Source organism: Oncorhynchus tshawytscha, linkage group LG33 (assembly GCF_018296145.1).
Source record: "Oncorhynchus tshawytscha isolate Ot180627B linkage group LG33, Otsh_v2.0, whole genome shotgun sequence".
NCBI lineage: Eukaryota > Metazoa > Chordata > Actinopteri > Salmoniformes > Salmonidae > Oncorhynchus > Oncorhynchus tshawytscha.
The window spans coordinates 19,185,278-19,203,923 of NC_056461.1; the positions used below are offsets into that span (position 1 = coordinate 19,185,278).

General features: G+C 44.4%; 1 protein-coding gene across 1 annotated transcript in view; it reads right to left on the reverse strand.

Annotated features, from left to right (window-relative positions):
• LOC112230936 (matrix metalloproteinase-17) overlaps positions 1-18,646 on the reverse strand; it is an 83,825-nt gene that overhangs the window by 15,945 nt on the left and 49,234 nt on the right. Inside the window, exon 4 of the mRNA XM_024397349.1 lies at positions 1,698-1,984. Within this exon, the coding sequence (XP_024253117.1) occupies positions 1,698-1,984 (287 nt within the window). The remainder of the gene's footprint in view (positions 1-1,697; positions 1,985-18,646) is intronic.

The following is an 18,646-nucleotide window of genomic DNA, read 5'->3' on the forward strand; positions in this document are numbered from 1 at the left end:
GCAATGGAGCAGGTAGACAGTTCAGTGTCCAAATCACTAAAGATTTAAAATTGTCCAAACACACCCACACAGTCTAGAAGAAGGCGTGACAGCGCCTCTTCCCCCTCAGAAGGTTGAAAAAGTGTGGCATGGGCCCTCAAATCCTTAAAAGGTTCTGCCGCTGCACCATTGAGAGCATTTTGACTGGCTGCATCACTGCTTGGTATGTCAATAGCACTGCCCTTGATCGATTGCGCAGCAGAGGGTTGTGCGGACAGCCCAGTACATTACCGGGGCCAAGCTCCCTGCCATCCAGGACCTCTTTGTCAGGCGGTGTTTTTTTAAAAAGGCCCGGAAAATCATGAAAGACCCAAACCACCCAAAGCCATAGACTATTTTCTCTGCTGCAGCACGGCAAGAGGTACCAATGGGCTTCTGACACCAACGGGCTTTTGAGCAGCTTCCATCCCCAAGCAATACGACTAATAAATAGCTCACAAAATAGCTACACGGACCGAGTTTACCTTATATCTTTATTGACCTTTTATTTCAGTCACTATGCACACTCACAGGGCCCTACACACTCACACACACTGTCACTCCAACACACACACACACACATGCACACAAACACTCACTCCATAATTTCCTCACTCACACATAATATGCACATACATTTATTCTGACTCTACACCCACGCACATACAAGAGGCTGCTACTCTGTTCATCTTATATCCTGCTGCCTAGTCACCTTACCCCTATACTGTACATATCTACCTCCTTCACTCAAGTATCCCTGCACATTGTTCATATGGTATTGGAACTGACTTTTTAAATATATGCTTATGTATTTACTTTACTGTGTATTTCATATTTTCTTTTCTTATTTCTCAAGTTTTTTTTCTAGTATTACATCGTTATTGATTATTGCATTGTTGGGTTTTGAGTTTGCAAGAAAGGCATTTCACTGTACTTGTGCATGTGACATTAAAACGTCAAACTTGGGTCGGTTTGTCTTTGGGATCTGTCCTGCTCTGTTAGAGAGGTAATGGGCCAGCATACATCACACATTGCATCACCTCTCCAGATGTGTTTGGCTGTCTATCTTTGGAGGTATTGGGCTTGGCTAGAGTGGAATGTGAATCTATAAACTGTAGGATCTGTACTTCTGGGTGCTCTCAGCGGTTCTAGTCTCATCATAGACAGGGAGACGTAGGTGGAGCTCATTGTTGAGAAAAAGAGACAAACATTTTCCAAAACTGTCTGCACTCGCCTGCCACCCTCTTCCTCCGTCTGTCTCGTGAAGGAAGGAGAGGTAAGGTCATAACAGAGAAGGCATGACTTTCTCCATCAGAGATGGACAGGGAGGGAGCGATGGGAAGCCACATTGAGTCCACTCAGTCTAATGAGAATGGGATGGGGGGGGGGAGGTGGGCAGTCCTCAGCCGAGCAGCCGAGCAGCAGCAGGCAGACTTAATGATTAATGAGAGCATCCCTGTGTCTGGGAGCATTTAGTAGATCTGAACGACCCATGGCTGACCGACCAACCGCTGGAGCTGCAAGGTGTCACTGGGCATCACACACATGCAACCACGTGCAAACTCCTGGAAATGCACATACACATAAATATAATGAACAAATGAACATGATATCACATATACAATACATGCCCAATACACACTAGTCACTGAAGGTACAGTAAACCACCAACCACTCACCTGGTGATCTGAAGGTCCAGGCCTCATCATCATCAAAGTGGGTGTCCCCGGCCGTGAACCTCTCTCCGGGGAAGAAGGCGTGTGCCACGGTGCCTCCCGGCCCATCGAAAGGGTACCCGTCGTTGTGGTCAGCCTTGGTGAAGTCGATCTGGATGTCTGCGTCGTTGCCCGCAACTTCATGGAAGTTGAGGGGGGAGATGTCACTCCAGACCTTGAGGGCGTAGTACATGAGAGCTCGTACCGTATCTCGACCCAACAGAGGAGACTCCTTAGGAAAGGTACGAATCCTGGAGATGGAGAGGAAGAGAAGAGGGAGAGGGGACCAGGTGGGAGAAGAAGAGAGGAGAAGAGGAGAGGATGAGAGGAGAGTGGAAGCAGATGGAAGTAGGAACAGGGAGAGAGGAGGGCCAGGCAAGAGAGGAGAAAAAAGATAGGAGGAGAGAGTGTGAGAGGTCAAAATTCAAAATTAGAATACAGTACAAGTACACTGGCAGAGCTGCATTCACTGTTCAACAAAATGTTAGCTGATGCCAAAATATTGCCAGTTCATGCATGACTACAGGGCTTGTTTGCAGATACCCACTGATTGTATCTCCTTTTCCATTTCATGGCTTGGTGAGCCCTCGCAGCTGGAAACACATTGACCATAGTGTTAGAATACATCAACATCTTTGAACTGAGTTGCGGAGAGAGAGGAGAAAGACAAAAAAATTAGATTTTTTAGGAATAACTTTTGAGGTACTCCCTCCCTTCTCTCTCTCTCTCTCTCTCTCTCTCTCTCTCTCTCTCTCATGCTCTCTGTCTCCCTATCTCCCCCATCTCTCTCTGCCACTGCTGCAGCAGTAATAGGATTTGAATAAACAGTGGGGCAGTCATACTTTCGCCCTCACTATCTCCTCTCTCTATTTCCTATCCCTCTTCTCTCACTCTCCTCTGTGTGTGTTTGTCCAAACCATACAGAGAGTGATCGGGAACCCACGGTGCCACTCCCACACACACATCCCCTCTCCTGCGAGGGCCATTTGGCCTCTCCACCCCAGACCAGATCGGTAGGAAATGTATGTAAAGTTCACCTGTTAAAGCTTGAGGTCCGCTAGGAGTCACCCACACACACAGACCCCCACACACAGACCCCCCACACACAGACCCACACACACAGACCCCCACACACAGACCCCCACACACACAGACCCCCACACACAGACCCCCACACACAGACCCACATACACAGACCCACACACACACAGACCCCCTGCACACACAGACACACAAGACCCCCCCAGAGTGGGATTCACTTAGACCAGAACTATCACATTCCCCAGCAACAACCCCAGACCAAACACACGCTCAATAGCATTACTACAGGTGCTTGGTCAGCCATAGTGTAGGAATAGCAGCTTGCTAGCCAAGGTCAGAGGCAGACTCCCCTGCATCACAGATGCACCTTAGAGACTGCTTCCCTATGTACAAAGTCTAGATCTGACAAGCGAGGTATGTGATCTCTCCAATTTCTTTGAGCAATATGGCTCAGTGTTATTGTACAGTCATTGTTGATGTGTCGATCATTTTGGACCCCACTGTAAATAGATACATTTTTTGTTGTTTTGGCTCTGTACTCAAGCACTTTGAATTTGACAGGATAAAATGACTATGTAGCATGTCTATGTATCATATGCAGACTGTCAGCTTTAGTTTGAGGGTATTTTCATCCACATCGGGTGAACCGTTTAGAAATAACATCACTTTTTGTACATAGATTCCCCCCATTTTAGGGGACCAAAAGTTTGGGGGGAAATTCACTTATATGTGTATTAAAGTAGTCAAAAGATAAGTATTTGGGCCCATATTCCTAGAACACAATGATTACATCAAGCTTCTCACTCTACACACTTGTTGGATGCTTGCTGTTTGGTTCTGGTTGTGTTTCACATTATTTTGTGCCCAATAGAAATAAATGGTAAATCAAGTCTCCCAGGCGCAACTCAAATGTTGACTCTTCGTTTGCAAGTCCAGTCACAGCTCCTGCGCTCCCATAGTCTGATGACTCAGAATAAGAGTGGGGGAAAAAACATAGAACGTTGAAACAAAGTAATTTTTCTCTTTCTCACTTAAATCTCTCAGCAGGATTAACCTCCCTAACCCTGATATGAAATGAGCTGTCTTTCTCTCTTCATGGATACGTATATATGCAAACATACAGATTCTCTCTACTGACAGACATATGCAGACACACATGGACACACGCAGGTGCGTTTAAAGGATGTCACGGATTCTTGCTTAACAAGTACCTCTTCCTCCTGATTCGGCTCACACCAAGGCTCAAACCCAGGACCTCTGCTTTGAAAGCACATGTGACCGCCCTCCCAGAGCCTCTTGCCACTCTTATCTGATTTGGTCCTGCCGTACATACCTACACGTACGCTACCGTCACAAGACGCAGGCCTCCTAATTGTCCCTAGAATTTCTAAGCAAACAGCTGGAGGCAGGGCTTTCTCCTATAGAGCTCCATTTTTATGGAACGGTCTGCCTACCCATGTCAGAGACGCAAACTCGGTCTCAACCTTTAAGTCTTTACTGAAGACTTATCTCTTCAGTGGGTCATATGATTGAGTGTAGTCTGGCCAGGAGTGGGACGGTGAACGGAAAGGCTCTGGAGCAACGAACCGCCCTTGCTGTCTCTGCCTGGCCGGTTCCCCTCTTTCCACTGGGATTCTCTGCCTCTAACCCTATTACAGGGGCTGAGTCACTGGCTTACTGGGGCTCTCTCATGCCGTCCCTGGAGGGGGTGCGTCACCTGAGTGGGTTGATTCACTGTTGTGGTCATCCTGTCTGGGTTGGCGCCCCCCCTTGGGTTGTGCCATGGCGGAGATCTTTGTGGGCTATACTCGGCCTTGTCTCAGGATGGTAAGTTGGTGGTTGAAGATATCCCTCTAGTGGTGTGGGGGCTGTGCTTTGGCAGAGTGGGTGGGGTTATATCCTTCCTGTTTGGCCCTGTCCGGGGGTGTCCTCGGATGGGGCCACAGTGTCTCCTGACCCCTCCTGTCTCGGCCTCCAGTATTTATGCTGCAGTAGTTTATGTGTCGGGGGGCTAGGGTCAGTTTGTTATATCTGGAGTACCTCTCCTGTCCTATTCGGTGTCCTGTGTGAATCTAGGTGTGCGTTCTCTAATTCTCTCTTTCTCTCTTTCTCTCTCTCTCTCGGAGGACCTGAGCCCTAGGACCATGCCCCAGGACTAGCTGACATGATGACTCCTTGCTGTCCCCAGTCCACCTGGCCGTGCTGCTGCTCCAGTTTCAGTGACCTGAGCCCTAGGACCATGCCCCAGGACTACCTGACATGATGACTCCTTGCTGTCCCCAGTCCACCTGGCCGTGCTGCTGCTCCAGTTTCAACTGTTCTGCCTTATTATTATTTGACCATGCTGGTCATTTATGAACATTTGAACATCTTGGCCATGCTCTGTTATAATCTCCACCCGGCACAGCCAGAAGAGGACTGGCCACCCCACATATGCTCTCTCTAATTCTCTCTTTCTTTCTCTCTCTCGGAGGACCTGAGCCCTAGGACCATGCCCCAGGACTACCTGACATGATGACTCCTTGCTGTCCCCAGTCCACCTGACCGTGCTGCTGCTCCAGTTTCAACTGTTCTGCCTTATTATTATACGACCATGCTGGTCATTTATGAACATTTGAACATCTTGGCCATGTTCTGTTATAATCTCCACCCGGCACAGCCAGAAGCGGACTGGCCACCCCACATAGCCTGGTTCCTCTCTAGGTTTCTTCCTAGGTTTTGGCCTTTCTAGGGAGTTTTTCCTAGCCCCCGTGCTTCTACACCTGCATTGCTTGCTGTTTGGGGTTTTAGGCTGGGTTTCTGTACAGCACTTTGAGATATCAGCTGATGTACGAAGGGCTATATAAATACATTTGATTTGATTTGATTTGATCAGTTGCGCCACACAAAAAGCTAGCTGATTGGCTATTCGGTGGCGCAAGTGGGGACACATCCCCATGTGCTACACACACACACACACACACACACACACACACACACACACACACACACACACACACACACACACACACACACACACACACACACACACACACACACACACACACACACACAGTCCTCTTGTACACTAAGGACCCGGGGAAGAGTTGCAGGAGTACTATTTGAAGAATGTGCCAATTTGAAGGCTAGAAAAGAAATTGCAGCTCGCGACATGTTTAATTAAAAGTAGCTCTCATGCTAGAAAAGGTTGGAGACCCCTGCTCCAGAGAGATCCCTGAGTGAGTCTCTGTCAGCCCTGACCGAGACAAGTCTTCTTCTCTTTGTTCCTCTGAAAGGGACTGCCACCCCTGTCCTGCAAAACTGTCTAGGGCCGTGGGAAAATAATAGGAATTATCGCTGACACAGGGACTTAACAGTAACTCTATCCTTTAACTTTGACTCACTGGGCTGAGTAATAAATGAGAGTTAAAAAAGATCATCGCAAAGTTAAAATGCAGTAAACTTGTGAGGTTTAAAGATATAGTGTCCTTCAGCAGGATAATACTCCCGTCCCTTGATAAATCCTTTGTCAGGATCTTCCTCCATCTCCCTGTCAGAGTGGCTACCCCAGCCGTCAATCACGGCTATAATGATGACAGCACAGGGAGAAGGGTGGAATTGATGTGGTGTCCCCTCGTTATTAGTATCACTTTATGGTAACAGCCTCATCATTAGATCACCCAGCTATGGTACAATGACGATGTGATGGGGCTTCCTTAGGTTCCTTGGGTCTGTCCTTTGGTTCACATACACCCGACTCTCTCCTCCCCTACTGTATCCCTAAAATATATATTTCCTTAACACTTGTGTGTGTGTACACCACTGGACATATGTGACAACCTATACTGTATCCAACTTATCACTCTTATCCATGCTCTTTCTCTGATCCATTGTATGCACCATGTCACTCAAATCCAAATAGGAACCAGAGGGTACACTAAGGTCATGGCGACAGAGTGACTGATGCTTATAATGACTGTCTCCTTCCTCCACTGCAGCATGTTAACCCCTGCCAGCCAGCCAGCTGGACTAGACAGACAGTACAGGGAAGTGAATCAGAGCTCGAGACCGACAGAGAGGAAAGTGAATTAGAGCAGTAGACAGAAAGACAGACAGATAGACATGGACGTGAATTAGAGCAGTAGACAGACTGACGGCGAGAGAGAGAGAGAGGGAGGGAGGGAGGGAGGGAGGGAGGAGGAGAGAGAGAGAGAGAGAGAGAGGGAGGTAGGCTGCTCTGCTTTCCCCACCTATCTGTTCAGGTGATTAATACATGCACTAACGAGCAGGAGGCTGTCTGCTGGGGGATAATGGGCTAACAGCGTGTGATGAACTGGACTGTGTGTGTGTGTGTTTGTGTTTGTGTGTAGGTATGTGCTTTTGTGTGTCATTAGGAGGCCATGTCTTCTGTCTAACAATAATGTGATTTATGCTTGATTCAGCAGGCTCTGTGCGGAGGGTGTGACGCCAATGCAGATCCTCCGAAACCTTGCAGAAGCCAAATTGAGCTCGATGCCGCGCGCCTCCCAAATTTTGTTGATGGTAGGTGGCGGTACATCCTGTATAAACACACTCACATTCTTGACAACTTTGACAACTTTTCACAACAAACATGGAGAACTTTGATGAAAGGCGTTCACAAATACAAATATCTTTAGGATACCTCGTGTAGGGATTTGAAAGACATGAACATGCAAATAGTCTGGGTAGCCATTTAATTAGATGTTCAGGAGTCTTCAGGCTTGGGGCTAGAAGCTGTTTAGAAGCCTCTTGGACTTAGACTTGGTGCTCCGGGTACCGCTTGCCTTGCGGTAGCAGAGAGAACAGTCTATGACACGGGTGGCTGGAGTCTTGGCAGGAAGCTTGGCCCCAGTGAATTACTGAGCTGTATGGACTACCCTCTAGTGCCTTGCGGATGGAGGCCGAGCAGTTGCCATACCAGCCAGTGATGCAACCAGTCAGGATGCTCTTGACGGTGCAGCTGTAGAACCTTTTGAGGATCTGAGGACCCATGCCAAATCTTTTCAGTCTCCTGAGGGGGAATAGGCATTGTCGTGCCCTCTTCACGACTGTCTTGGTGTGCTTGGACCGTTAGTTTGTTGGTGATGTGGACACCAAGGAACTTGAAGCTCTCAACCTGCTCCACTACAGTCCTGTCGATGAGAATGGGGGCGTGCTCGGCTCTCTTTTTCCTGTAGTCCACAATCATCTCCTTTGTCTTGATCACGTTGAGGGAGAGGTTGTTGTCCTGGCACCACACGGCCAGGTCTCTGACCTCCTCCCTATAGGCTGTTTCGTTGTTGTCGGTGATCAGGCCTACCATTGTTGTGTCATCAGCAAACTTAATGATGGTGTTGGAGTCGTGCCTGGCCGTGCAGTCATGAGTGAACAGGGAGTACAGGAGGGGCCTGAGCACACACCCCTGAGGGGCCATGTGTTGAGGATCAGCGTGGCGGATGTGTTGTTACCTACCCTTACCACCTGGGGACGGCCATCAGGAAGTCCAGGATCCAGTTGCAGAAGGAGGTGTTTAGTCCCAGGGCCTAAGCTTATTGATGAGCTTTGAGGGGACTATGGTGTTGAACACTGAACTGTAGACAATGAATAGCATTCTCACATATGTGTTCCTTTTGTCCAGGTGAGAAAGGGCAGTGTGGAGTGCAATAGAGATTGCCTCATCTGGGGATCTGTTAGGATGGTATGTGGGTCTAGGGTTTCTGGCTATAATGGTGTTGATGTGAGCCATGACCAGCTTTTCAAAGCACTTCATGGATACAGACGTGATTGCTACGGGTCAGTAGTCATTTAGGCAGGTTACCTTAGTGTTCTTGGGCACAGAACAGTGTTCTTAGCCCTGAATCACTACGAGTGGTGCGTTTTAAGAGGTGCAGACCAATTTATTGGATGTGTATGACTAGTGCAATGACTGGAAGTATATGGGTATCTGCTAGCATGCAGATAAAGGGCCTCAATGCCAAAATCCTGAAATATTCCTTTAAGTGTTGTCTCACAGGTGACTCACAGGTAATCTTTTGACGTCAAACCAAAATCAACCAGTCTCATACTTAAAAAAAAAATGATACAAGGACAACAAAACACAAGATCAATCCTTAGTTTGGGGTTTAAGATACGGTATTATATGTTTGAGTGTTCCTAAAATAGAGCCTGTTTTGGACTGGCTGTGAGCTCTGCCTCAGGCTTGGGCTGCTAGCCCACTAACAATACTATAGGCCACAGGAGGTGGGTGGCACCTTAACTGGCTCGTGGTAACGACTGGAGAGGAATATGTGGAATGGTAACAAATACATCAAACACATGGTTTCCAGGTTTCCATTCAATAAATACTAACCTATCTGTGCTAAATACGTTAACTTGAACCCATTTGCAGTCCACATTGTTCTAAGTAATTGCATGTCTTCAATAGCATTCACACTGATATAGAGGCTAGGCCTACTGTACATTCAATTATGTCTGAGCATGGACATGCCAAACATTGTCAATAAGCGAGATTCAATTCATTCTTGATAAGGCCTAAACAAAGCGAAACAACATTTTGTTTTAAATATGCTGTGTCACACTTACAGGCACCATAACTTCGGCACGTGGGCATATGATATTAAAAACAAAGCAGACTATGGAGGGTTTTACTCACATCCAAACTTCTCACAGTAGCTGAAAAAAAGATACAATATAAAGAGTAAAGGAGAATGTCCACTCACCGTTGTACTGCTCCCAATAAGGCCTACGTTTTCTGAACATAATCGGAACCCATCTCACAGATCACATCGCATTCACACGTCTCCAGAAGTTGCATTGAATGCGCGCGGCGCATACAATCAGGAAGGTGAATCATTCTAATAAGATTGGTTGTAATAAAACGAAAAATGAAAAACAAATCATCTGTTTATAAAAATACAAATACATTCTCTGTTCAAATATTTTTCGTTGAACACACACACGAATGGTGTATAGGTATTTTGTAGAAAAGACAAGGATGAAATTCTTATCTAAACATAAAAGAGAAGACAGAAACAACAAGACCCAGAGTTCTGGGTCCAAAGTAAATAATACAAAACAAGGACATGTAAACAGAAAGAGGGAAGATGTCACCCCCCCCCCTTACCCCCACAGCACTGAATGGTCCAAGTAAGAGAGGAGAGGCTGACACTTTCAGACACTCCCAGGATGATCAGAAGCGTGTCTGGGGTCAATTGAAGTCTCTAGAACTTCAGAGACTATCCTAACAATTCCACACCAATAACCATACAAGTTAGAGCAAAGGGCAAAGCAGTGGAATAGTGTACCCTGCACAGCCTGACATTTATCACACATAGGGGAGGTATCAGGAAATATTCTATGCAGCTTAGGTTTTGGAATAGTGTAATCTGTGTAAGATCTTGAATTGTATGAGACGGTGTCTGGAGTTAATGGAGCAGGTGTGGATATACTCCAAGCTCTCTTCCCAGTCTGCTACAGAAATGTTAGTGCCTAGCTTTTCTTCCCATTTTGCCTTAATGGCATCTGTAGATGGTGTGCTAACAGATTGAAAAGCATCATATAGACAAGATATTAGTTTGCCTGAGGTGGGACAAATGTTGATGCATCCGTCAAACATGGAAGGTTTAGCATTTCTAAATGTAGGAAAATGTTTTCTAACATAGTCTCTAATCTGTAAGTATCTGAAAAAGTTACTTCTGGGAAGATTATAGATTTCCTTCAACAAATCAGAGGCAAAGGTCCCTTCTATATATATTGTAGATCCCCTGAGGTATTGATCTCTAGTTCTCCCCATCGCTCAAAGGTGTTCTCAAGGTTAGAGGGGGCAAAGGAGGGAATCCTGGCAACAGGGAGCAGGAATGATATTGGTGTAGGGTCAAAGTGGACTTTAATTTCCTTCCTGAGAATTGATTCTATATCCTGAGAATGTACCAAACAAATTAATCAAATCAAGAATAGCTGGAATACTAGACTGGGGTTCTGTTACATAGAGGAGAATGTCATCTGCGTATAGAGAAATCTTATTTAGAGTATCTTCAGTATTATAGCCATGTATTGCTGCATGAGATCTGATCGCCTGAGTGAGAGGTTCAATAATTAGAGCAAAAAGCAGCAGCAACAGCGCACAACCTTCCCCCTCTATAAAGGTTAAATCGGGGCGACAATGATTGGTTAGTGAGTATTCTCGCACAGGGGTTCCTATATAAAAGCTGGATTCATTTTGTGATCCCATCTCCAATATTACATTTCAGTAGGACTGTGAATAGATAGGACCACTCAACTTGGTCAAAGCCCTTTTCGGGCGTCCAGAGATATAACGGTATCTACTAATTTCTCTCTATTTTGCCTACTCCTGGCAGCCTGAATGGAGATGATACAGCCTCTCAAATAAGCCTTCATTGTTTCCCAGGCAGGGTAGCCTAGTGGTTAGAGTGTTGGACTAGTGACCGGAAGGTTGCAAGTTCAAACCCCCGAGCTGACAAGGTACAAATTTGTCATTCTGCCCCTGAACAGGCAGTTAACCCACTGTTCCTAGGCCGTCATTGAAAATAAGAATTTGTTCTTAACTGACTTGCCTAGTTGAATAAAGGTCAAATAAAATAAAATAAACAATAATGCTGGGGTTAGTCTCTGTAATTTCGTTGGTACAGTACCATGCAAAAGTATTCATCCCATGTTTTTCCTATTTTGTTGCATTACAACCTGTCATTTAAATGGATTTTTATTTGGATTTCATGTAATGGACATACACAAAATAGTCCAAATTGGTGAAGTGAAAAAAAATACTTGTGAGGACCAAAGCACAGCGTGGTACGTGTTCGTCATGTTTATTCGAAACTGAACACTAAAATGCAAAAACAACAAAGAGACAACCGAAACAGCTCCGTCAGGAACAACACACACTAAACAGAAATGAACTACCCACAAACACCAGGTGGGAACAGGCTACCTACGTATAGTTCTCAATCAGAGACAATGATAGACAGCTGCCTCTGATTGGGAACCATACCAGGCCAGACACAGAAATAGAACAAAGAACATAGAACAAAAACATAGAATGCCCACCCCAACTCACGCCCTGACCAAACTAAAATAGAGACATAAAAAAAGAACTAAGGTCAGGACGTGACAACAGCGGAGATTGGAGTATCTGTCCATAGGACCACTTTAAGCCGTACACTCCACAGAGCTGGGCTTTACAGAAGAATAGCCAGAAAAAAGCCATTGCTCAAAGAAAAAAATAAGCAAACATGTTTGGTGTTTACCAAAATGCATGTGGGAGACTCCTCAAACATATGGAAGAAGGTACTCTGGTCAGATGAGACTAAAATTGAGCTTTTTGGCCATCAAGGAAAACGCTACTTCGGGCTACTTCGGGCGTCACCCCGAGAACACCATCCCCACAGTGAAGCATGGTGGTGGCAGCATCATGCTGTGGGGATGTTTTTCCATCGACAGGGGCTGGGAAACTGGTCAGAATTTAAGGAATGATGGATGGCGATAAATACAGGGAAATTCTTGAGGGAAACCTGTTTCAGTCTTCCAGAGATTTAAGACTGGGATGGAGGTTCACCTTCCAGCAGGAACAAAGACCTTAAGCATACTGCTAAAGCAACCCTCAAGTGGTTTAAGGGGAAACAGTTAAATGTCTTGGAATGGCCTAGTCAAAGCCCAGACCTCAATCCAATTGAGAATCTGTTGTATGACCGAAAGATTGCTCTACACCAGCGGAACCCATCCAACTTGAAGGAGCTGGAGCAGTTTTGTGCCAAGCTTATAGAGACATACCCCAAGAGATTTGCAGCTGTAATTGCTGCAAAAGGTGGCTCTACAAAGTATTAACTTTGGGGGGATGAATAGTTATGCACGCTCAAGTTCTGTTTTTTTTGTCTTATTTCTTGTTTGTTTCACAATAAAAAATATGTTGCATCTTCAAAGTGGTAGGCATGTTGTGTAAATCAAATGATACAAACCTCCCCAAAATCCATTTTAACTCAAGGTTTACAAGGCAAAAAATAGGGAATTGCCAAGGGGCAAATACTTTCGCAAGTCACTGTAAGTGCCATCCTGGGTCGACCCATGAGATAAGCAAGCTATAACATCTCAAGGTTATATTGCGTGAACAATGCTAGTCTAAACATAAACCATCTGCAACCGATATAGACAACAGTACATTTACATATTACATATGTGTATATATGTGCGCATGTACACATGCACATACGTGCGCGCACACACACACACACACACACACACACACACACACACACACACACACACACACACACACACACACACACACACACACACACACACACACACACACACACACACACACATATATACATACAGTTGAAGTCGGAAGTTTACATACACTTTAGCCAAATACATTTTAACTCAGTTTTTCACAATTCCTGACATTTAATCCTAGTAAAAAGTCCATGTCTTAGGTCAGTTAGGATCACCACTTTATTTTAAGAATGTGAAATGTCAGAACAATAGTAGAGAGAATGATTTATTTTAGCTTTAATTTCTTTCATCATATTCCCAGTGGGTCAGAAGTTTACATACACTCAATTAGAATTTGGTAGCATTGCCTTTAAATTGTTTAAAACTTCATAAGCCTTGGGGTCCCACTAACGGGACAACTTCTGGTGAAACTGGAGGGCGCTAAGTTCAAATAAATAATCATAAAAATTATGGATATTAAACATTTAGGTACATTACAAGTGTCTTACATCGGTTGAAAGCTTACATTCTTGTTAATCCAACTGCACGGTCTGATTTACAGTAGCTATTACAGCGAAAGCATGCCATGCAATTGCTTGAGGACGGCGCCCCACTTCAAAATATTTTTCCACCGGCACAGGTTTCATAAATTCACAAATAGCGATTAAATATTCACTTACTATTTGAAAATCCTCCTCTGATTTGTCATCCAAAGGGTCCCAGGTATAACATGTAGTGTCATTTTGTTAGATAAAATCCTTCTTTATATCCCAAAAAGTCAGTTTAGCTGGCGCCATCGATTTGAGTAATCCTCTCGTTCAACATGCAGAGAAAGGAATCTGAAAATCTACCGCTAAACTTTGTTTCAACAAGTCAAAATACATGTCTATTTACTCCTCAGATACCCTAAAATGTAATCAAACTATAATATTTCTTACGGAAAGAAGTATGTTCAATAGGAACAGGTGCGCCTTAGCAGGTGAGTCTTGACTTCATCGCGCGCCCAAACACAAATTTCCAAAACTGTGTCCCTGTACTAAAACTCACATTTCTTATTTGTTTAGGAAGTTACAAGCCTAAAACCTTGAGCATAGACTGCTGACACCCTGTGGAAGCCATAGGAATTGCATCCTGGGAGCTAGAATTCAGTGTGCCCCTTTAGTTTCAATTGTAAGAGCATGGTCTCTCAAAAAAACAATTCTGGTTGGTTTTTCTTTGGATTTGCGCCTTACATATTTATTGTGTTCATAATTGTAACATTTCTACAAACTTCAAAGTGTTTTCTTTCCAATAGTACCAATTATATGCATATCCTGGCTTCAGGGCCTGAGCAACAGCCAGTTTAATTTGGGCACATCAGTCAGGAGCTGAGAAAAAGGGACCTAGCCCTATGAAAATTTGGGTCAAACGTTTCGGGTAGCCTTCCACAAGCTTCCCACAATAGGTTGGTTGAATTTTGGCCCATTCCTCCTGTCAGAGCTGGTGTAACTGAGTCAGTTTGTAGGCCTCCTTGCACGCACACACTTTTTCAGTTCTGCCCACAAATTTTCTATAGGATTGAGGTCAGGGCTTCATGATGGCCACTTGTTGTCCTTAAGCCATTTTGCCACAACTTTGGAAGTATGCTTGGGGTCATTGTCGATTTGGAACACCTATTTGCGACCAAGCTTTAACTTCCTGACTGATGTATTGAGATGTTGCTTCAATATATCAACATAATTTTCCTTCCTCGTGATGCCATCTATTTTGTGAAGTGCGGCAGTCCTTCCTGCAGCAAAGCATCCCCACAACATGTTGCTGCCACCCCCGTGCTTCACGGTTGCGATGGTGTTCTTCGACTTGCAAGCCTCCCCCAAACATAACGATGGTCATTATGGCCAAACAGTTCTATTTTTGTTTCATCAGACCAGAGGACATTTCTCCAAAAAGTATGATCTTTGTCCCCATTTGCAGTTGCAAACCGTAGTCTGGCTTTTTTTATGGTGGTGTTGGAGCAGTGGCTTCTTCTTTGCTGAGCGGCCTTTCAGGTTATGTCGATGTAGGACTCGTTTTACTGTGGATATAGATACTTTTGTACCTGTTTCCTCCAGCATCTTCACAAGTTCGTTTGCTGTTGTTCTGGGATTGATTTGCACTTTTCGCACCAAAGTACGTTCATCACCTTCCTGAGCAGTATGACGGCTGTGTGGTCCCATGGTGTTTATACTTGTGTACTATTGTTTGTACAGATGAACGTGGTACCTTCAGGAGTTTGGAACTTGCTCCCAAGGATGAACCAGACTTCTGGAGGTCTACAATACATTTTCTGACGTCTTGGCTGATTTATTTTGATTTTCCCATGATGTCAAGCAAAGAGGCACTGATTTTGAAGGTAGGCCTTGACATACATCCACAGGTACACTACTAGTTGACTCAAATAATGTCAATTAGACTATCAGAAACCTCTAAAGCCATGACATCATTTTCTGGAATTTTCCAAGCTGTTTAAAGGCACAGTCAACTTAGTGTATGTAAACTTCTGACCCACTGGAATTGTGATACAGTGAATTATAAGTGAAATAATCTGTCTATAAACAATTGTTGGAAAAATTACTTGTGTCATGCACAAAGTACATGTCCTATCCTGTCTTGCCAAAACTATAGTTTGCTAACAAAAAATTTGTGGAAAGGTTGAAAAATTTGTTTTAATGACTCCAACCTAAGTGTACGTAAACTTCCGACTTCAACTGTATGTACACACAAAAATGTATACCAAAAACGAAATTAAAATATTCACATGATAATAATAATAAAATGCTAAGAGAAAAGAATAAAGTATATAGTATAAATAATAATTATATGTACACACACCTACAAATATATACAAAAACACCACAGGAGGCTGGGTGGAACCTAATGGGTAGAAGGGGCCTGCGCAATGACAGAAACAGAATGGCACAAAACTCCAACATGATATCCAGGTGTCTGATGCCACCCCATCTGCCCCGCCCCAACCATCACCACCAGTCCTCTGCCAACAATAAATAAAAGGTATGATAATAATAATAGTAATAATAATAATGCAAGATTTAAACAAATAAATAAAAATAATAATACAAATAAATATATAAATAATAAATAAATAATGCAAGACTTGAGAAATAAATAAATAAATAATGAAACAAAACAAAAATGGGGGACGAGAAGAATATCCATCTGAAAGCGTCAATGATCGAACCTGGCAAGCCACTCGAACCTCCAACGACAGGGCAGTCGTCCAGCCAGAATGAAAGTGAAATGAAAGTGAAATGAAAGCTCTGACCGCCCTCCATTGGCCCGGCTAAGTGTCTAATATGTCCAAGAGCAACAATAAAACTACAGTCGGCAGCCCTTGCTGAGACAGTTTAATAAGATTTCACCCGCTATGGCACAGTATGGATTTGAGTCCATGAGCAGACTCTAACACACAATGACAAGGCGCTCTAACCCGTACGGGGATTGCTGTATGACAAGGCAGCAGGGAAGAGCAAGGCTGGGCGAAGATGGAGTTTGTAGAGTTTGGTCTCTAACCCGTACCTCATAGACACGGGGGATTGCTGTATACTCCAGAATAAATTTCTCTGCATCCAAAACCGAGGAGAGCCAAATCTTCTCACTAGAAGGGGGGTGCTCTCGATTTTGGTGTAATTCTGAATCTGGCAGGGAAGAGCAGGGCTGGGCGAAGATGGAGTTTGTAGAGTTTGGTCATGACATCTCTGTAGCCGGTGCAATGCTTTGCTACATCGGGCATAATCCTCATAGACACCGAATGGGTGCCCTTTTCCGCTCCGCCCCTTCAATCTGTTTTTTTGAACAACAACAATAAATAAATGTAAAATGTAACCAGGATACAAAGACTCTTTGTTATAGTAGGGAGGGCCTGGGGTTTGAACATATTAAACGGAAAACAAGCAATTGTTACAAGTTACAGATAACTTCTAAATACGCTGGGCGTAACATGTAGCCTACATCATGGAGGGGGTTTAACGCACGAGACCTGCATGGCTAAAATAATGTGGGCCTGTCTACAATGCAGAGATAAAAATGGAATGTCTACTCACTGTTTTACTCCTCTCAAACTTGATATTTTTATAAATCTTTGGTGATTTAAGATTTATTTTCAAGCGGTCTCAGGAGCCAAACTAAATACATGTCAAAGGCACATTAGTTTACTGTTGTTCCATGCGAATATGGACAGTGTGCGTCATGGATGGATAGGCTGTGTTTCCACTCTCAATATTCATGGCATAACCAACTGCGTTACCTCTAAAAACAGTTTTTGTTTGGTCTTAAATATCCCTACCATCGCTGCCTGAAATTAGAACTTTGGATCATGTTGTAAAGGACAAGTCAAAAACATTTCCACCCCTCCCATCTGAGCGCAAGTGTGCTGATATAAGACAGGTAAATTGCCAAACCTGGCATTAGGGCTTGAAAATGACAGTTTTTAGATGATGAAATTGCAAACTAATGTGCGTTTGACACTGGCGCCGCCTTAACGCCAGCTGAAAATAGCTCCCTACATATCTATATGTGGAACTCTATTGAAGTGTGTTTGTGTGTGTATCGCTCTCCACACAGCTCCCAGCCAAGCCCCTGCCCCATGACCCTCTGCTCTACACCAGCCCCTTATCTCCAGCGCTCTCAAACAAACCATTAAGGAACATTATTACAGTGTTTGAGCCCTGACCTTACTCTCGCTGGGGCTGGTAGACCCGAGGCCAGTCTGTGACTGAGAGCAGTAAGTAGAACTGACTGAGAGAGAACTTCACCTGTTTAAAGAACTTCTGTTGACTCTTTAGATGACTGGAGGAACATGGATTCAAGCTTCTTTTCTGGGATGCTTTCATTTGCACGGTGCAGTGAGGCAAGACTGGGTTTAAGTCAACAGATAATCAATGGGTGCTACTTTCCAAACCCCCAGGTAAAGAAGCATATAGAAGATCTGCTTGGTCTCTGAGCTCTACAGCCCAAACCAAAAAATCTGTGAGAGAAAACTCCAGCTCCCCATCCAGTGAGCACAGTGTTTTCAGGACTCTGTACAAATCAGTACTAGTGTTAATACAAACACATTCTCCCTGGTCTCAACAGACAGTCAGGCTGCCAGCAGACAGTAGAGGTGAGAGGAGAGCAGGAGCAAGCAGACAGGAGCAAGGCATTTGATTGGCACTAGAATGCAGGTGAAAGAAGGAGAGAGGGAGAGAGAGCACGAGAGAGGGAAAAAAGGAAAGAGAGATACAACTGCAGGATCTGTCAATGAGGGGGAAGAAAGGTGTGTGTGTGTGTTTGTGTGTGTGTGTACGTGTGCATGTGAGAGAGGCTATGTAGGTGTCAGCAACTTACGCACGCACACAGAAATGTTCCATACGCACAAAAAGCGTATTTCTCTAAAAGTTGGTGCACAAATGTGTTTACATCCCTGTTAGTATTTATCCTTTGCCAAGATAATCCATCCACCTGACAGTTGTGGCATATCAAGAAGCTGATTAAACTGCATGAGCATTACACAGGTGCATCTTTCGTTGGGACAATAAAATGCCACTCTAGAATGTGCAGTTTTGTCAAACAACACAATGCCACAGATGTTTTAGGTTTTAAGGGAGTGTGCAATTGGTATGCTGACTGCAGGAATGTTCACCAGAGCTGTT